General features: G+C 34.7%; 1 protein-coding gene across 1 annotated transcript; it reads right to left on the bottom strand.

The window, feature by feature from the left end:
* Positions 1–439: 439 nt before the first annotated feature.
* On the bottom strand, positions 440–928 carry LOC109269840 (60S ribosomal protein L21-like). Its single transcript, XM_053908007.1, has one exon. The coding sequence runs from the start codon at positions 926–928 to the stop codon at positions 440–442; it is 489 nt and encodes a 162-aa protein (XP_053763982.1).
* Positions 929–22,139: the final 21,211 nt, after the last annotated feature.

The following is a 22,139-nucleotide window of genomic DNA, read 5'->3' on the forward strand; positions in this document are numbered from 1 at the left end:
TCATAATAAGTCTAGCCATTATCTGTCACCTTACAAAGTTGTTACATGTTATTAACTGTATTCCCTATGTTGTACATTGTATCCTTATGTCTTATTTATTCTACCACTGAAAGGTTGTACCTTTTTATACCCTTCCCCTATTTTGCCCATCCCCCCAGTCCCTCCCCTCTGGCAACCACCAGATTGTTCTTTATATCTATGAGTCTATTTCTTTTTTGTTTTGTTTTGTTTTGTCTTTTTTAGATTCCACGTATAAGTGAAATCACATGGTATTTGTCTTTCTCTGCTGGATTTATTTCGCTTAGCATAATTCCCTCTAGGTCTATCCATATTGACCCAAATGGCATTATTTCATTCTTTTTTTTCTTTTTTTTACAATCTTGAGTTATTTTATTTATTATTTATTTATTTATTTATTTATCTATTTATCTATTTATTTTTACACATATACCATAAATTCATAGGGAATGGGTTCCAGCAGCTCAGGCTCCTTTCCACTGGTTCTCACAAAGTAGGCTTCTCTGGGTGGAGCAGGCTGGTGCTTCAGTTGAACCCAAGTACCTTTCTCTTTGGCTTCCTTCTTTTTCTGATCATTTTCCTTCACATACTTCAGGAAGCTGTTTTGGCTCTTTGAGTGCTTAATATGCTCAATACATACATTCATTGCCTTGGTAAGAATCTTGCCCTTAACTTGTTTGTTTACAACAATGCCAACAACATACTGGGAAACAATGTAGACTCTTCCAGATTTGCCATAGTAACATTTGTGAGGCATTCCTTTTTGAGCAGTGCTCATTCCCTTGATGTCCACAATATCACCTTTCTTGTAGATTCGCATGTATGTGGCCAAAGGAACAGCTCCATGTTTTCTAAAAGGCCTAGGGAACATACAGCAGGTACCTCTTCTCTTTCCCTTTCTGTTGGTCATTTTGGCAAATTACTGGAAGATGGCAGTTCCACCCATTCTCTTTTATGACTAAGTGATACTTTATTGTATATATATATATATATATATATATATATATATATATGAGTGTATGTGTATACAATAAAGTGATACTTTATTGTGTATATATATATATATATATATGAGTGTGTGTATGTACATACATATATATACACACATACATATGAAGATGTGATATATATGTGTGTATATGTGTATATATGTGTGTGTGTGTATATGTATGTATACATATACCATAGTATATATACTATAGTATAGTATACTATAGTATATATACTATAGTATATGTATATAGTATATAGTATACTATGTATAGTATACATAGTATATATACTATAGTATACTATACATAGTATACTATAGTATATATACTATGTATATGTATATAGTATATAGTATACTATGTATATAGTATATAGTATAGTATATGCTATGTATACACTATGTATATGTATACATACATGTGTGTGTGTATACACACATATATATACATAGTATAAATATCTTCATATATATGTGTGTATATATATACATATATACAGCACATCTTCTTTATCCATTTATCTATTGATGGACACTTCAGTTGTTTCCATATCTTGGCAATTGTAAATAATATTGCAATGAAAATAGAGGTGCATATATCTTTTTGAATTAGTGTTTTCATTTTATTTGTATGAACACCCATAAATGGGATTGCTGGATCATATGGTAGTTCTATTTTTAATGTGTCAAGGAAACCTCCATACTATTTTCCATAGTGGCTGCACTATTTAGTATTCTCACTAACAATGCTTGTGGTTTTCCTTTCTCCACATCCTTACCATTACTTATTTCTTTTTGATAATAGTTACTCTGATAGGTAAGAGGTGATATCTCTTTGTGGTTTTGATTTGAATCTCCCAGGTGATGAGTGATGTTGAGCATCTTTTCATGTGTCTGTTGGCCATCTGGGTGTCTTCTTTGGAGAAATGTCAATTCAGGTCTTCTGCCCATTTTTAAATTGGATTTTGTTTTAATATCGAGTTATGTAAGCTCTTTATAAATTTTGGCTATTAGCCCATTATCAGGTGTATCATTTGCAAATATTTTATCCCTTTCGGTAGGTTGTCTCTTTGTTTTGTTGGAGATTTCTTGCTATGCAAAAGCTTTTTAGTTTGATATACTCCCATTTGTTTATTTTTCTTTTGTTTTCCTTGCCTAAGAAGATGTATCAAAAAAAAAAATATATACTGCTCAGACCAATGTCTAAGAACTTAGTGCCTATATTTCTTTGTAGTATTTTTATGGTTTCTGATCTTGTATTTAAGTATTTAATCCATTTTGATTATACATGGTAAAAGAGAGTGATCTAGTTTCATTCTTTTGCATGTAGTTGTTTAGTTTTTCCAACACCATTTGTTGAAGAGACTGTCTTTCCCCATGGTATTTTCTTGCATCCTTTGTCAAAGATTAATAAAAGCATGGGTTTATTTCTGGGCCCTCTATTTTGTTCCATTGTTCTCTGTGTCTGTTTTTGTACCAGTACCTTACTGTTTTGATTACTACATCTTAGTAATATAGTTTGAAATCAGGAAGTATGATACCTTCAGCTATGATCTTTTTCAGATTGCTTTGGCTATTCAATATCTTGTTGGTTCCACACAAATTTTAGTAGTATTTGTTTTAGTTCTGTGAAAAATGCTATTCGTATTTTGATAGAGATTGCACTGAATCTGCTGATTGCTTTGGGTAGTATTAACATTTTAACAATGTTAATTCTTCCAATCCATGAACATGGCATATCTTTTCATTTACTTGTGCCATCTTCAATTTCTTTCATTGATGGTCTTATGGTTTCAGGCTACAGGTCTTTCATCTCCTTAATAAAATTTATTCCGAGATATTTTATTCTTTTTGATGCAATTGTGAATGATACTGTTTTCTTAGTTTCTCTTTTTGTTCATTATTAGTATATAGAAATGCCACAAATTTATGTATACTAATTTTGTATCCAACAACTTTACTGAATTCACTTACTAGTTCAAGTAATTTTTTGATGGACGATGAACATAATGTCTTTGAGTGTCACAGAATCATCAGTAACATAGGGTGTTTGATAACTACTTGTCTACATTACAATGCTAATGTGAGGGTCCTATGAAAAAACATGTGACAGTTCTTTAAAAATTGTGAAATGTCAAAAAAATATAAAACACTAAAACAATAAAGCAGATTATCTTGTTAGACACATAATGAATGAAAAAGATAAGTTCTGTCATCTTTTAAGTAGCCCTTCTAGCAAATTATTTTAAGTGATGTTTAAAAATTATTAACAATCTCCTTTTGAAAAAAAAGTCTCCTTTTAGAAGTACTTCAGATTCAGACACTTTTTTTTAGTATTTACAATTGTAAATTTACAAATTTACAATTTGACGTATGTTTAATCTTTTGGCAATTAGAATATTACTTGGTCAGCAATGCAAGTTATCAGTAAGGTGATGAATTATTTAGTATGCAAAAAAAGGAATAAATGTAAAATAGTGATTTTTGTTAGTGTACCTTTAAAAACTGATTGAAAGAATAAGTCAGAAATCATTTGAGTAATGGAAACATCTTTGGATCTGTAACCATTTATTCAAGATATAAATTTTGACATGTGGCAATCATCAGAAGATTGAATTCTAAAGCATTTGTTTTAGAAGGAAAAATATATTATTTGTGCATCATTAATTGTATAAGATCTTTCTTGGTTTAGAGAAATCAAACTCACAAAATTAGCAAGATATAACAGCTACTAGGAAGTTAGCACACAGATGGTTATTTTCTTAAATTAAACATAATTTATATCTTAAACACCTTAATATTGAGAGAAAAAGTAGTTATTATTTGTATTGCACTAATACTCTGATTAACAATTGGGTAGCTTCTTTAAAGTTTGAGATACTTCAGTGTATTTAAATATAAGTTAAATTAACAAGATGACTGAAAATAGATACAAATAATGTAGTGTTGATGAAGTAATCCAACCTGTCATTTATCTTAAAACTATATGAACAGATATTTCTCAAAGACAAAATATTTCAAAGCAAAACACAATTACACAACAGTATAAAAGTGTTTAAATAAATTAAATATTCCACATGTTGAAGTACTCTTTTGTCACTAGAAAAGGTTAGTATTGGAGTGCCTGGCTGGCACAGTCAGAAAAGCATGTGGCTCTTGATCTCAGAGTCATGGGTTCAAGCCCCACATTGGGTGTAAAGATTACTAAAAATAAATAGATAAATAAATAAACAAATAAATAAATAGCTTAGTGTTAAAATTAATACTATTAATATATATCTTAATTATAGAAGAGGCATAAATGATATGCTTGGGGAACTAGAAGATGCAAGCTTTCCCTCTACCTAAAAAAATCAGACAAGCTCCATAAAAGTGGACATATTTAAATTCATTCTTGAAATATGAATTTATGAGTCAAAGAAAAGAAAAGCAAGAGAATTGCAAACACAGAAAATGTACATATGCAAATCTCTGAAGCAAGAAGGAGTGTAATATGTATGTGAAATGGTGAACAGTTGGTTTGGTTGGAGACAGGGTGTATGGAAAGCACTGGGGGATAAATCAAAATAAGGCTTGAAATATGGATTAAAATTTGACTTTATTGTATGAAATTTGAACTTCACCTTCAAACAATGGGGCTGTATCTTGAGTTTTTTAAAATTACAAAGCATGTGCTAGTGTATTTTTGGATGATGTAGAAAACTATGGATGAAATTGACTGATGATGTGTCTTGTTTGATGACACAATTGCCTTAATCTAACATTTTGCTTATTTCTGTCTCTCATAATTAATTGCAAACTTGAAAGTGCATCTTACCTTTTCTGAGATCCTTAGGCTTCAGCACAATTCTTAGAGTAGAGTTGATATTCAACAGATGATTGAATAATGGATCAATAGTAAATACAAGGGATGACTCTGGTCCTCTGCCAGAGTTTGCTGGTTAGTTAATTAGTCCCTATGATGTGCCAGGAACTTTGAATACAATAATGGAATATCATATAAGGGCTCAGAGATAAATATTATTTTTACTACTTTGCATATGATCAGACTGAAGATAAAAGCAGTTTGGTAAATTTTGTCTACATTTCACTGATTATAATTTGAAAAGAGAAAATTCTGCTTGACTAAAAACTCATAAAACTGTATTTCTCAACTGTTTATCATTTTACATCAGTGATAAATGAAATAGCTACCAATTTTGTAGATGAAATAAGTTGGTGGGAACAAAGGAAAGAAAAGAGACAGCAACTAATAGAGTGGATGACGAATTCAGGACTTCAAATTATCTTCACAGGCTAGGAAGTTGAGCCCAAATCAACAGAATGAGAGTTAAATGGAACATATGTGTATACAGTTGACCTTTGAACAACACAGGTTTGAGCTTTATGGGTCCACTCATGTGCATATTTTTTATAGTGCAGTATTTAATGTATTTTTCTTCTTTATGGCTTCCTTAATAACATTTTCTTCACTCCAGCTTACTTTATTATAAGAATAGAATATGTAATACAAATAACATACAAAATATGTGTTAATCAACTGTTTGTGTGATCAGTAAGGCTCCCAGTCAAAAATAGGCTTTTAGTAGTTTGTGGGAAGTCAAAAGCTATACACAGATTTTCTACTGACAGGGAGGGTTGGTGCCACTGACCCCTATGTTGTTCAAGTATCAGCTATATATGCTGGCCTGTGGGTTCAACAGGCTATTTATACAAGCTCAATATTTAAAAAAAAGTCTTCGCTAGAATGTGGGAATGTTTATCTGAGTTCTCCAATGCCTGCCAGAGTACCTAGCACTTAAGATGCTCAAGAAATGTTTGATGAATGCAAGTAAAGATGAAACTCATAACAAATGCTATAGAACTCACATAAAGATAACAAACATCATGTAAATGCCACTATGCCTCTGCAGTTGCTGAGATTATCAGGACCCCATACCCACCATCAACATTAGCATTTGAAATCAAATTTAATTATAGTTTCTGTACCTGACTGAAAATTTTCCTTAAGCATTCCATTAGGTGGTAGTAAATCCAATTAGCTACTATATTTCACAATTCTTTCTGAGTATGACCTCTTTCTTAGAAATAAAATGTAGCAAGCAGTAGCTGAAGGAAATAGCATTTGGGCCTATCACTTGATACTCCTGTTAGTTATCAAATATTTGGCATTACAGTCCTGTAATTTAACCTTCAATGCCATCTCATGTCTTTATATTTATTAGCCAAGTAATTTCCATGTAGCTGGGTAAATCCTTCCTCTAAAAAAATTTGTATACAACCTTTTAATCTCTTATTTTTCTCTTTGTTAACATAAAACCCCTAAAAGGGACACGTATTGAGAAGGAACTATATGTTAATTACTCAACCCTAAGAATGATTTAATGCTCTTACTTTTTCTTTCTTGACCCTTTTCTCTCAGAAACATATCTATGAATTCTATATAATAAAGTACCTTCGCTATTCTAATAACCATAGAGTGGTAGCTGGAGAATAGTAGCATTTATTACCTATGGAGTATGTGTTGGCCTGTGTCGCAATTTCTGCTCCTGTCTTTGAGCCTTCAAGTACCTTATGTTGGCCCTGGATGAAGGATATGGTAGTGAGGTTATGAAGTCACAGGTTAAAACCACCACCTGGTATGGGAGCAGATATGGCCTTATGGACTAGCTTGGTCCGTTGAACAAGTGCCACATTTTTCTTTGTCTTACTTGCATTTTTATTGTATGCTGCCTTCCGATGTTTGTGGAATACACTTGTTTTCTAACACAACTTTTAGTCTGAACAAAACATGTGGCTGTGATTTCCAATACTGAAAAAGTGGCAAATATCTTCCTCGCAGGGCAGTGTGTAGAATTTCACTGAATGGGCACTGAGACTACAAATAAAAAGGTCGACGAAAGATTCAGGTGAGCAACTGGGAGATGGTTCACATGATGGCGGGCAAGTAATGGCACTGGGTAGAACCTGTGTGTGTTTGTGCGTTTGTCTTTACTTTGTTATTTACCTATAAAAGTATTTAGTTCCATGCTCTTCCCTGGCCCTCAATAGCACTCTCTCAAAAGATTGTATATGTGTTGTAAGTAGGATGGTCATGACATGATTAGCATTTTAGAATTTAGGATTATATTCTTGCACAGGTGGCATAGGTGCCTACTATTCAAGTGTGTGGGTTAAGATGGTAAACATCACAGACGTTATTCTCAACAAAAATGTTAAGGTACTAAAATCCATGATTACCAGTGAGACCTGTAGTGATCAGAATAATTTATGTAATACAAAGATTAAATTATAAAAATCAATGATCAACAGGTGGGTAGTGTTGGGTGTTTATGTCAACAGTTGCTCAGACATTTAAAACTATTCAAGGGAGGTAACCTAGAGATACACATAAACTGAATATGTGATTATCCTGACAAAGATTAATATTTTTTGAAGTAAGTACCAGCTTTTCCTATAAAAAAGGAAAAAGCAAATAGCATATTTGAGGAAATCAGAAGGAGTGAGTGCTTCAGTGTTGATGAAGGAGTCATTTTTAAGTGCTCTCAGACATGAGACCCAGCATTGCCAGCTGCTAAGTCTATAAGCCAATGACTGTGTGCTCCTGAGGAAGAACAGGAAAGCTGAGAAAACCTAACTGCTGAACATCCCTTTCATGCTGCCTCAGCATCATCTGAGTACATTCTAAACTAAGAAAAACCATGATAACAGTGCATCTAATCAGGGGTTTATGGCTCAGCCCACCATCTAGATTCTGTCAGCTATACCATTATGCTAAGAGTCTTAGGTTTGGAGTATAAATAAATAAGATTCCAATTTTCTAAGAAAAAACAAGACTGAGTAGCAAACTGAAACTAAGGTTTAGACAAAATATCTGCAAACCACTTTAGCAATATGTGAGTGTGGCTAATCCTTTATTTCATTCCTATCACTGTGGTATGGTATCTATACTTCTCTGTAACTAACCAGGGAGAGAAATTGGTGATAGTACTTGATAACTAGCTGTAATACGTAGGTACGATAGTAATGGCATTTGCTAGATTAAATCTTGCTCCTGTTCTCCCATATTCATATCAACTCATTGTCCCCTCTATTTCTGTGATGATAGAAAACTGTTTATTATGTCCTCACTGAACTTACATGAACACCAACAGTGACCATATTGATATCAAACTGTGACCAAGCACCACAACCACAGGCAAGAGACTCCCCAGTTTCTATCCTTCTTCTTCCTCACAAGGTGTAACAAAAGGGATCTAATCATTTATTTCTAAAGGTGACATTCCTGAAACTCAGTGTTCCTACATCTAGAATTTACATTATGATATTAACATTGTTAGAATAACCACAACTCTCACTTTAAAAAAAATTAATATTTATAGGTATTAACCCTCCAGGGATTCTTGACTTGCTCACACACAAACACATGGAATGAAGACTGCAGGGGTTTCCATTTTGACATGTGTTATCACTAGAACTTTTGTTCTCTAAGTGCATGCTAGTGACATATCAAAAATGACAACTGAATGTTCTCAAAGTGTAAATAATTTTTATCACCTGTGCAAAGAGACTTCTTCCAGTGACAAGAACATAACTATCTAAACACAGAAATTCTAAAATGGTGAAATTAAATAAACAAATGTATGGACATGTTAAACAGAATAAGGTGACAAAGTAATCCTCACAAACCCAAAATACCGATGAACATACTCAACACTCCCTATGCATCACGAGTAGCTGGACGGTATTAATGGCAATGAGAATGGAGAGATGGAAGGGACCCTGCGAAATTCCCAACACTCATCCCAAAAGGAGATCGTATACTACATGGGGTTCTGAGAACAACAGAATATTTAGAAAAAGTCCTTATAAACTCCAGGTGTGGAGTAAACAAGAATGAGGAAGATCACTAAGGAGATTGTGGGGAAATCCAAACATTACCAAAGCAGTTTAGCTGTCAGAGATCCTAGAATTATCAAATATGTGTTTCAAAAAATAAAAATTCACCTTGAAATAAATGACATCCCAGGGATAATTAGCACGCATCTGGAAATGTGGCCACAAAAAGTAATAAAAACAGTAACCCAAAAGCTAAAATAAACTAAAAGAATTTCAGATCTAAGTTTGAAAAACAGCCTACGGGTGTCTTGGTGGGTTGAGCAGTTCAGCTTAGAACTTCGGCTGGGGTCATGTTCTCTAGGTTGGTGAGTTTGAGCCCTGGACAGGCTCATTGCTGTCAGCACAGAGCCTACCAAGGATCCTCTGTCCCTCTTCTCTCTCTTCCCCTCCTCCCCCCAAAACTAAACAAAACATTTAAAAAATAGAAAGACAGTCACCATTGGAATTTGCACAGGTTCTAAGGCAATGTTCTCTCCTTTAAAAATTGTATTTCATTGTTGCTATACTTTCTGAAATAGGCCTCCTCTTTCCTGCCCCTCTCCATTATACCTGGCTTGTTTCCTAAGATCCACAACATTCCTCTTCTGCTCTATTTGAATTTTGCTTTCAGCAGATTTGTGTCAAGGACATAAAACTAGAATAAAACAATTAAGAGTTTTCATGTGAAAAACAGAAACACGTTAGAGGGTAATGGAACCTGAGTCAATGCTGGTTTTATGAAAAAGAAACATTTTAAACAACCAAAGGACTTGGACTATGTGTTGGGTATTAAATATTATTAAATGTTTTTTTAGTGATTAAGATATGATAAAGCACTATGGATTTTCAAAGTGTCTTTTTGTTGAGATTCATATTGAAGAACTAAAAGATGAAGTGCTTTGACATATCCTAGCAGAAGTAGGAAGCAGGAGGAATAGATAAAATGTGTATAAAAAATGTTGATAGCTTTTGAAGTTGGCTGACAGTCATGGTACTATTTATTTCAGTATGCTTTGAAATTTTCATAATGGAAAAGTTTAAAAAAGTAAAAAGAATTGTACATGAGTATGTAGCAACACAGTCTATTAAATTGTTCATGACTTTGCTAAAATAGTTTTTTTATGAAGTATTTCTAGGTGGTTGAGTTCCTGTTTTCAATACTTTTGATATGCTCCACAATAAAGCACTTTGTCATGTGTTAGTTTTTTTTTTACTTTAAATGTAAATGGAAAGTTGCGTCATTTTAACAGTTAATACAATAATTCAACTTATAGGAAGTATCTTTAAAGGTTTCATCAGGTAGGCATGGTAGCCAGCACCAACACATTAAAGGAGAATGTTTTACATTATGAAGTATGAAAATTGAGAGCGTACAGGGGGAAACTTGCATAAAGGGGGAACCAAAGTCAGAAAGAATGGAAACTGCATCATACATGTAGTTACATTGCTGGAAGTATAATCGAAGTATCATGAGTCTGCTTCTTGAAGTCACAGAGAGAAACTACACCAGGTGGAATTGTTGCACAAAGGAAACTTTATTGGCAGCAGCTAAGGAAATCACAGGGAATAACTTCCAAAGCCATGACTTCCCAAGCAAGAGTAAATGGGTTCCTTTTATTTAAGGTTAGGATGAATATTTATATAGGGGAGCCTAGTCATCATATGTAGAGGCAGGCAAAAGACGGTACATGCACCTTAAGGAAATATGCCCATACATACACTGTGTGTTATGTAAAGGAGTCTTGTGCTCCTCCTTGGGCGGAGATTTTAGTATTGTAATGAGGTAAAATCATTCCACGGGTCACTCCATGGTCCATCTGTGCTGATGTGAGGTGGTAGTTAAGTTCAAACTGGTCTGGGTGGTCCAGGCCACCCGGAATTCTTTGTCAAGGGAGTTGCTATGGCTTGAGAAGTAGTTTCGGTTTCCATCATGGATGCGATGCCCCTTGGGTCTTTTGACTGAGTTAATAGATCAACTGGAAAGAGCTTAAGGAAAAATGTGTGACAAAGTTCATTGGGAATGAGCCGGTGAGGAGTAAAGGTCCGATCTTAGGGTCTAGCTACTGACAGAAAAAGTCCTTCGAGCATTCATCCGGTTCTTTAGCAAAGCTTAGAAAGTAACCAAATTCTAGGTAAGACCAGTTATCTTGTGAAAGCCAGTGAACAGACTGAATTTTGAGACAAGGTTTATGAAGGAAGGTGAAAATGTGATCAAGTGGGTAGTCCTGCAACGACTCTCAGGATTACAGTCATATGTATGGAACATTTTGTGTGACTTTAAAAGACTTTAAATCCATCTTCCTCCACTACCCTTGACAATATAATACCTGAAAAGACATAACAATTTGCCACCACTCTAATCTATGTCCATTTTCCTAATGTTTTCTAAGCCTAATTTAGAGTTTCATATCAGAGGAGATGCCAGAAATTCAGTTCTTCCCCGATGACAAGCTCACCCCTCCTCTTCTCAGACCCTGAGGCTTTTTTGTTGGGTTTAATGGTGTTGGCCAGTCTTAGCTGAAGTCTGTTTACATGAAAGGCACAAAATGCAGAGGAAAGAGAGTCCCAGGAACCCTCTTCTCTCTTGCCTTGGGCAAGAATAATTAACCCCTACACTAGTGGCCAGATAGCTTCTCTTCCCTTCCCTTTATCACTCCTCTTTTATCGTTCAGAGAGACACCTTTGAACCCCAGTTTTCCAATATCTCTAGTACAACTTTGTACTGAAATCTTGTGCTTTGTACAAAAATAATAAAAAGTAGTTTGTACAGAGTCCAAAAAAGAAGAAAATATAGAAAAAGAAATTAAACAGAGGTGCAGTAAAAATTATTCATACCATGGATATTATGAAACACATTTTCAGTTGAGAACAGGTAACATGTCACTAGGCAGGTTTAGTAAATCTGCATGTATTATAACCCCTAGAATATAACTGAAAATGTTGAATTCCAATGGAATTTAAACACATAAACTCTTAGTTTCAATGTCACAAAGAGAGCAATATGTATGTATGTATGTATGTATGTATGTATTGCATTGAGTCTTGTGCATTTTAATCTGAGGAAAATCCTCAAATTCTCTACTCTAAGTATATTGCCCTTACTTTGAAAACAAACAGTGAAGGAGAGCAGAATTTGTCACCCCAAAATATGCTTTTTTGGCATAAGGATTATTATAGGCTGATTATTTTTAAGAACGAGCAGACACAGGAGAAGCCCTGAAAACTGAGTAGAAGTTACCCTTTTGTAAGAGAAATTTACATTTATTAATGGAAATCTCCATTTGTAAGTGTGTATCCCTCTCTGTACCAGGAAGAAGAGGAAGACTAAAGCTCAAGAAATCTTGTGAATGGAGAAGCAGCAACCTAAATCTGTATAACAACCCCAAATCCCTGGGCTTTTCCTGTTAACCTTCCATAACTGGCTCCCCACACCTCACCCCCACTCCAACATTTCCTTTTATCTTTAGTTGGAGATAGTATTTAAGGTGATGGCTTGGGCCACTTGAGGGAGATACTTAGTTTTCCTGGGTATCTCCTATTTTTATAGTAGGTATACATGTTATTAAACTTCTGTTTGTTTTTCTCCTGTTAATCTTTTTTTTTTACTATGGGAGGAATAGTTCTAAGCCAAGAGTCTAGAAAAGTAGAGGAAAAATTATTTTTCATCCCCTGCAACAGCAAAGTAGAAAGACTGGAATTAGTGATGAAAAGAGGAAGAAGTGTAATTTCCTAAATAGACGAATGGGAAAACAGACAATTTAGCAGTCAGAAAAATACATTATGCTCATTATAAAAATACAGTAGACCATTCATTGTAGGGTCAAATAACCCCCACTTCCTATGTAATTTTAAAGGCATTTTTGAATTGTAGCCTATTGACCTTCATAATAACACTGAGCTATCAAAGTGAAAGTAAATACTAAATTCATCTCTAGTACACTTTCTCCAAGTGCTAAAATTAAAGATTTGGGTGGTGGGGTATAAGGGAATAGGGTTTTATGAAATGCCTACCTTCCCAATAAATTAATTTAGATGAAGATTATCTGAATATATAAAAAGAGTAAATATCAACTTCTTCCCCCTCCTCTCCACACACCTATTTGCACATTGACTCTAATAATCAACAACTGTGTGACATTAAGAAAACACATCATCTCTCTGAGTCTCAGTTTACTTATCTATCAGGAGTATGCTTGTCCTCCTCTGCACCCAAGTTTTCTCAACAAGCTATACAGTATGAAATACATTCCTAATGTTATTTTAATATTTATCTTTTTGTCTTATTATTTTAAATATTTAAGAATATGTGAGACCCTTTTTTATCCTTAGAAAAACTCCCTTACTCAACAGAATCTTCTCGATCATATGTTCAAATTTACTAGTAAACATAAACATACATATATATATTCTTTAAAATGTTGGGGGAAATTTTTTTATATCCTTCAAAAATCTAAGAATTAAACTGACATAAAACAGATTAACAGGAGAAAATAAAATTTAATTCCATATATACGTATCTCTCCAAATATATATATATATATATATATATATATATGGATATATATATATATCCATATATATATATATAGGAGAGAGACCTGGGGCTTCACAAGGGAAGAAGGCTATTCACAGGGCAGCAAGAAGAGAAGATATTTGGTAATTAGATGTTTGCCCTGCCATACAGATGGGTCACTCAAATAAAATTTATATCTGGAACTAACTCTAATTCTGGGAGAGACTCCCAATTTAGACTCCTGTAGGTAGTTAAGGGAGAGGCAAAGGTTTCTCTTTGAGCTCACAAATTCTCGATTGCCTTTAGCTCAAAATAGTCCACATACCAAAGCGGCACATTTTTGGGAGACTTGCTCTGAATCCCTTAAAAAAACAACAACACAGTATTATTTTATACCACATATAAGTATGTGGAAACCTAGATAACAAACTTTCAAAATAGCCAAAACAGCATCCTTACTTTTTTCAAAACCTTTTCCCTTGGATAAAGGCAAACCATTTTAAACTCCCATCCCGCATTGGCACATCTCCACTTTCACACTTAACAGTGGCCACCAGGTGTTCTGTCAGTGTGGATGGGCAAAATCAGTGCTTCTGCAGAATAGGATAACCTGCTATAAACGTAAGGCAATACTTTATGTCTTTCGTCTTGGCAGGTTGTTTTTACAACTTTGTAAGCTGAAAGATATGGACCTCTGCAGATAAATGCTGCTTGGAATGGAACAGCTTCACTCCTTCACTTTTGATGCTAGCCAACCACGGTGGAAGATTCGGAGGAGTATTATCAATTCACAGCAACCGTGGGTGAGTGGATAGGGATTAGGGAGCATTCATTTTAGCCTGCTGTTATCTTTCCCTTGTCAGAACAGAACTCTGTAATGCTTGACTGCCTTTAAGTGCTAAATGTGACGGTAAGACCTGGTGATGATGACTACTTTAAGAGGATATAAATAATATCTAACGTTTGAATAGCACAATATGATTTTAAAAGCATCTCCACATTCATTCTCCAATTTTGCCGTCATAACAATTTTACGAAATAGGGTAATAATCTTTCTTCGTTTTTCTTTTAAGCAAATGCAGAAATGATTCTCAAGGATTGCAAGTCACTTGACCAAGTAAACAATGTCTAAAAAATTCAAAGTGAGTTTCAACACCCTCCAAATGTGAAATCAATTAAGGCTCTGAATTTACTGGCCATGTGACTATGAACAAGTGATTGCATGCCTCAGTTAAGTATTTGTCTTGCCTTTCAATTGGGAAAATATTATGTTCCACAGGGTGGTTATCAGTACAAAATGAGATAATATTTACCACATCTTCTCAAGTGTAATATGTGATGTATGCTGGTCACTTGAGTTTCCTTCTTGTATTTCCATCTCCTTGTTTTTCACAACTATGTTTAAGCCTGCGAGCAGAGTTGGCTCCTGGTGTAATTTACTTGGCCAACCAAAAATCATGTGATGAAGTTAGAAGCAAGTTAGATTAAGTGAATTGGTGCCCAAATCTTAGTGGTTTCTTTTATACCAGCTTGTTGCTTGTCTTACAACAACCTAGTGACTCCTTCTCATCTGTAAAATGGAGAAGATGATCTACTAATTCCTGAAGTTTTTCACCTCCAAAACTACCAAAGCAATTAAAGAATGGTATGTTAACAAGAGTGTTTTGCTCTTCAAACACTATGGTGAGATTACTGAATTAAGATTTAGAGAGTTACTTACTAGTCATGGAAAACAGGACAGGTAGTGACAGTGAAAACAACATCATTCGAATACTAAAGTGATAGCTCAAAGAAAACTTCAGGCCTCCAGTTGAATAGGACCTGTGTTGATCTATCCCTCAAGCAGCTGTTTCCTTTCAACTAATATGTGTTTTATTACTAGAAAAAATAAAAGTTCAAACTTGGTAAAATTCTACTCCAGAATCTGGAAAGCAATAATACTACCCATGAGTCAGGTGGACCTCTGTGGTTAAAAACATATTCTGGTTTTACCCCATGGTAACACACTTCATTTAAAAACAGAAATTGTGGGGTGCCTGGGTGGCTCAGTCAGGTTAGTGTTTCCAACTCTTGATTTCAGCTCAGGTCATGATCTCACAGTTCATGAGTTTGAGACCCCCGTCGGGCGCTGATGGTGCAGAGCCTGCTTGGGATTCTCTCTTTCTCTAAAAAAAAAAAAAAAAAAAAAAAAAAAAAATATATATATATATATATATATACACACACATATATATGTATACATATATATGTAAACATATATAAAACATGTTCATACTGTCACCTTTCTGCTAATCCTATGACAGTCTTTGTTATCAATACCCTTTAAAAACTTTTTTAGCCTCAGAACAAGTTTAAAAAGGGGGAAAAATCTATAGATGTATTCATTGTAGTTTTGAGTTTGTATGTTCCCAGTAAGAGGAATGAAATTTGAACATTATGTGCTAATTTCTTGGTCTTTATGATACTGGTGCTGAATTACTTAGGTTCAAATTCCAGCTCTGCTCCTTTTTGGCAGCGTGATTCTGTGCAAATTAATCTGTCCCAATTTCCTCCACTGTTAAATGGGGATGATGTTAGAACCTTACTGTATCAGCCAACACTGATAAAACAATGATGTGTAACAAACAACCGCAAAATCTCAATGGTGTGCGATACAATAAACATTTATTTCATTCACGTTTCTGTGGTCAGCTGGGGAAAAGGCTGATCAGATGAGACTGAGCTAGTGGCAGCTCATTTGGAATGTCTCTGTTCCACATACATATCACTCTCCTTCTGGAATCAGCAGACATGTTACTTCTTCCACATAATAGAAGCACAAGAGAGCATGTCCAAGCCTTTGGTCACATTATACCTGCGAACATTCACTAATTAAAGCCGGCCATAGGACCAAACTTCAAGCCAAAAAAACAGAGAAATAAGCTCCACTCATACAGGTAGAGTGTGAACAGTAAATACTTTTCAAGAAGAGCTTGGTTATAGAGAAAAATTAATTAGCTAATATATTAAAACACTTAGTACCTGGCACAGAAAAAGGACTCAGCAGTTAACTATTATTATTATTTTGATTATTTCTATTATTTTCTTTTCATGCTAAACTTGGTTGCTGTAATGAAAACATAAACAACAGTTATTTTCCTCAGAAAATACAAGGGATCTAAAAGACTGAATCTTTGCTCTGGAAGAGTCAGAAGACAGTGATTAGTCTATACTTTTTCCAACCTAAGTTTGAAACTGCAGATTCGATGACTGAGGAGAGACCAGATTAAAAAAAAAAAAAAGTGTAGAAATGAGAACATAGCCATAATTACTCATTTCAATAGTTGTCATACACTGAGCTGCTAGTTCACTTTCCTGATTGTAACAGCTTCATACTTGTTTTGGAATTCCACATGCTTTCATACGTGATGACTTTGGCATGCAAAAATCTCTATTAGTTGGTAAGGCAGGCATCATTGTTTGTAATTTACACATGAGGTAATTAAGATTCAGGCAGCTTTTACCTTGAGGAAGTTCTTAGGCTAATTAGCAACGGAGCTATTGTTACAACCCGGATGTTCTGCTTCTTAAACCGGTGAGCTTTCTATTAAATGCAGAACATCCTAGATCTGGCTTCATTGTGAAATAAAATCCATCCTAATGTCTTGCTGATTAACAAAGTTACCACACAATTTTCATCACTCTTCCTCACCAAGCTGTTCTATATATATAATTACCAAGTGTTTACAAGTGTTGGCTTTCAAGGAAGACTGTGGACCCAAGATTAAAGCAAAAATGCTTCATTTCTGGGTAATCTAGTCCAAAAAAAATGAGGTAAAAAATTGTTCCTCCTAAACTGTTTCCATAGATAATTCATACAGCATAGTTATTTATTTTCCCAGTTTTATGGTTATTTGTTTATAGAAATCTTGGCCTAAGATTTCATTTGGTCTCACATAATTGTAGTAAAAATCCTCACAGTATTAAGTAATTGATCTTTTCTTTGTTCTTTAACTAATGGTGGGCTCATTTAATAGCTGAGCCATTAAGTTAATTACATATTGGATCTACTTGAGCTCAATTAGAGTGCACATAAACAGATAATTTGATAATTTAACTTCAAATTATAAATATTAATAAAGTAAAATATGTAACTTAATTTATAAATAGATGAATTTGAAATACCTATGAAGGGACACATTCATGCAATAAAATGTGTGACTTCTAAGAGGCTAAATGATAATGATAAAATGATTATCTTTCTATATTACATCTTTGCCTTGCATCTTAAGATCAGAACATTTTAATTTTCGCCATCTTTTAGATATCTGGTACTTACGGTTTTCCAATTTTGGAAGCCTCAACCATTCTCTGTTTCTACCTTTCCTTAACACTCTACATTCTCAAATACCACATATATTAAGTCAGTAAATCCTGTCAAGTCTGAAAAAGTCTTACCAGGACTCGGCCTCCATTTCATTCCTACCACTGGTGCTATATTGAATCCCTCTCTAGAAAAATTGCAGAAGCAAATATTTCTCTATTCAAACCCACCTTGATTTAATTTTTTGTCCAAATTAAATGGGGTGGAAAAAAAAAGTAGAGCACAGATATTCCAAAACATGACATCATGCCTGTAGACTTGACATTTAGGAAAAGTAAAAAATATAGGTGTGTCTAAATATAAAGTATGGGGGCGCCTGGGTGGCTCAGTCGGTTGGGTGACCGACTTTGGCTCAGGTCATGATCTCACAGTCCGTGAGTTTGAGCCCCGCATCCGGCTCTGTGCTGACAGCTCAGAGCCTGGAGCCTGTTTCAGATTCTGTGTCTCCCTCTCTCTCTGACCCTCCCCCGTTCATGCTCTCTGTCTCAAAAATAAATAAACGTAATAAAAAAATTAAAATAAAAAAATAAATATAAAGTATGAGGTTTATTAATATAAAAAATGTAATAAAGAAAACATTGGAGTGCTTATGAAAAAAATAATGGGATGATTTCATTCTCCTCTAATTTCTCATTGCTTACAAATTAAGGTCAGACTCCTTAATACAGTATAAGAGTTTCTTCAAAACTTGACCAACTCTCCAGCCCATTCTTCCCCATGGAATTCTTTTTTCCAGCCATGAATCCATCCATGCTTTCTTTAAATCATTTCTGGAACTCTCTATCTAAGGATACTGCCTCACCTTCTAAATCCCATCTCTAATTCCATTGCTTCAGTGAGAACTTTTTCAAGTCCTCAAGGCAAAGTTAGTTTACTCCCTCTATGTGCTCATTTTGTAAATTCACCCATTTTACAACCTATGTTATACTGTGGTTGTTGAATGGTATCTATGACCAAAAGGTTGAGTTATTCTCATTTTTGATTCATTAGCTCCTGACAGAGAATCCATCACACATTAGTGTTTGTTGAATAAATAAACATATAAATGAAAACATAATGTATTATAGGCTGATAAATGTAAGTAAATAAGTAAATACATAAATAAATGGCTGAAAAAGCTTATTGGCTTTTCTCAAATATGAGCTGATCTCAAAGAACCAGAATAGTATTGTGGATAAAGATGTGATTTGAAGTTGAATGCCGTGGATTTCTGTCCACTTTGACATTTTCTTATTATGTGACCTTGTAAAAGTTATTTAACTTCTTGAGCCTCAATTGCCTTCTCAAAGAAGAAGAAGATGACAAAGCTGGCTTTAACTCATGGATTTTATAACAGATTGTTGTAACCCCAGGGTAGGTCTGAATCACTAATGAAGACTTATAGCTCTTAGCCCCTTGCTAAGATCTCTAATTTCCTTCCTAACCCACATGACTTGATCACATTAAACATGCTTGACATCCAGGCTCTTAAAGCAGAAATTGTGTAGTGGGAATTGGGATGCAGATGTCAAAATAAGAATTATAGTTTATGCTATTGCTAACATCATCCCCTGCCTTAGATCTGAGAATTCTCACCAGCAAGTCTCTGCTAGCCTGAGAGTCTCTTTAACACAGAAACCTGAGAATGAGATAGCTAGAGAAAAGGTTTATTTTATCCTATATGTGAGTGTGTAATTCTTCATCCAGAGGAGGAAACAGAGACCAAGGTCAGAGCTCAATAGCTCAGTGAATATCTCTGATAATTGGAAACCTAGAAACAACCCCCATATACATTATAACCACACACATCTATTCCTGAAGAGCTTCACCCACCTGCTTGGTCCAAGAGTTTTGATACTTTGAAAGGTTACTGCCTTCATTGCTTCACTTTTTCCTATCAAGGTTGGGGTAGATTCTTCATTGGACAAGTTACAAATCCTATGACCATTTAGCTCTTGAAACTCTATATGCACCTGGTTACGCTAGCAATTTTTTTCAGGAGAGGGGACATCCTCTCTTTCTGTCTCTGTGTCTTTCTTTCCTTCTGTGTCTTTTGTCTGTTTCTTTTCCTGTCCTTCTTATAGACAAATTCCCCACACACAGGCAATTTAAATTTTTTTTTTAACGTTTATTTATTTTTGAGACAGAGAGAGACAGAGCATGAACGGGGGAGGGGCAGAGAGAGAGGGAGACACAGAATCGGAAGCAGGCTCCAGGCTCTGAGCCATCAACCTAGAGCCCGACGCGGGGCTCGAACTCATGGACCGCGAGATTGTGACCTGAGCTGAAGTCAGACGCTTAACCTACTGAGCCACCCAGGCGCCCCACACACAGGCAATTTAATCTTAATACTTCTATCTAGTTTATGTTCTTTGTTTAACACAGACAAATTTATAACTGGATGATATTTCCTTGACAGCAAGTTCAGTCCTAACTCTGCTCTTTTATATATAACTTGTTCCAGAACTTATAGTCAATGACTTAATTATTCTTAAACAACAAGTCCTCATCTAAAAATGCAGGTAATAACAATTCTTCTTTATAGGGTTTTTGCGATGTCTACAAGACCCTTAACACAGTGTCTAGCACACAATAAACAGTAATTTTGTTTACTATAATCTTAGGCCCCTAATAGGGGCCTACCTACAATGGCGTGCTGGAACGAGCTCAATAGTAGCTTAGGAGAGCTGCTTGTTAAATATTCAGAAATTTTATTAATCAGTTGTTAAGCTATTGGTAACTTGAAATCAGCCAAATTGTGAACATATAGACCAAGGAATATAACAAATGCAGCAAATCAAGGTTTGTTTTCTTTTGTTTGAAAGCTGGTTACCAACCTAGAAATGCTTATATATAACATATTGTATGAGTCTGTCAAAAAAAAAAAATAGTGGGTTAATGTTTAACATTATGAGTATAGGACACTGTGTATGAACTCCAAACTCCATCCGATAATAAGCACTTCTCACTATAGATTTCCTTCATTATAGTTGTAGTGATGGTGACACAAGCTAAAGTATGAAAAATAATATTATAAATTCTAAAGTAAGTTGTAAGAGGATTTCCTATTCTGATATTAGAGACAATTCATAAAGGGACATGATTATAAAAGAAACCATTGATTAAATTCTCTTTTCTCATTAACATTCCAAAAAATATTTGTACTGTGGCCTTACTAAATTTATATTGACTGATATGCCACATGTTTTGTTCAGATGAGGAAGAGATTGACAGTTGACAGAAGCAAGGCTGCAAGACTTTTCACTAAAGAACATGCTCTAAAGGTACTTCATTTTACCTTTCCATGGTTGGGACTGTGGCAAAAGCCTTTCCAACTAATGAGCTCATCAACTGAGACTATTCATCCCCTCATTCTCTTTATATGAACCCTATAATTCAGCCTCATCAGTCTACTCCATTACCCAAACTCAGAATACTGTTCATTTCCTTGGATAATTTGCATATGGTGATCTCTATCTGAAATGTCCTTTTTTCTTGTCCCATCCAGGAAAATTTGCCTCCTTCCTTTGCCTCCATTCCTCTTCTAAAATCCTGTGACAACCTGGACCCATCACCATTGAATATATCATTACATAAATTCTAATCATTTACACACCTGATTGTCATTTTTGGAGATTTTGAGCACTATGAATGTTTTGGAATGAAAAATGTGTAAGAGCACTTATATTCTTTTTTAAATTCTGCTGATATCTTACTTTTCTATACAGTAGTGCATAAAGATTCTAAAAATAATTGTCATTCTGAGAAAGAGTGTTGAATGGAATGGATCATATTTTCTGGAAACTTTATTTTACTAACCCAGAAAGTCACAATCTTAAAGGACACAAAATGAAAGCACTTATGAAATTATTTTAGGTTTTACCCAATTATAAAACAGGCCAGTCAATGTAGGCATAATTCCCATTTGCTAATCTGTAAAGCAAAATGGATTTATCAAACCTTGCACAATATCTGATAATGATGGGAACATCAGGATGGGTTAATCTTCACCATTCAGCTGATGGAGCATGGTGCAAACAAAGCCAATATGATCATTTTGTTTCCTTTATGATCCAGTTAATTTTGCCTGAGCAATTTGACAGAGAGGTAAGATCTCAGGCCTTCTGGTTTATATTCACTAGATATTATGATATAGAGGGGGAAAAAAATCAAACCTCTCAGTTAATTATAATATACCCATTTTTCTTACCAATTACAGTGTCCTCTCCCATATCACCTGTAGCCTTGCTAATAGTTACATTCATTTCAATCAAAACCATTCATCGATAATCACTCACTGGCAGGAAATGCACATTTCTGTTACAACTATATTCCTGGGCCTGTTGACTATTTTTTGAGCACCTACATAGGGTTGAAATCCCCTAAGTTTGTGGGTT

This window comes from Panthera pardus, unplaced genomic scaffold (genome assembly GCF_024362965.1).
Source record: "Panthera pardus isolate Hobbes unplaced genomic scaffold, ASM2436296v1 HiC_scaffold_20, whole genome shotgun sequence".
NCBI lineage: Eukaryota > Metazoa > Chordata > Mammalia > Carnivora > Felidae > Panthera > Panthera pardus.

Coding starts and splice junctions, on each gene's coding strand:
- LOC109269840 (XM_053908007.1), bottom strand. CDS start 928: ATGACCAACAGAAAGGGAAAGAGAAGAGGTACCTGCTGTATGTTCCCT.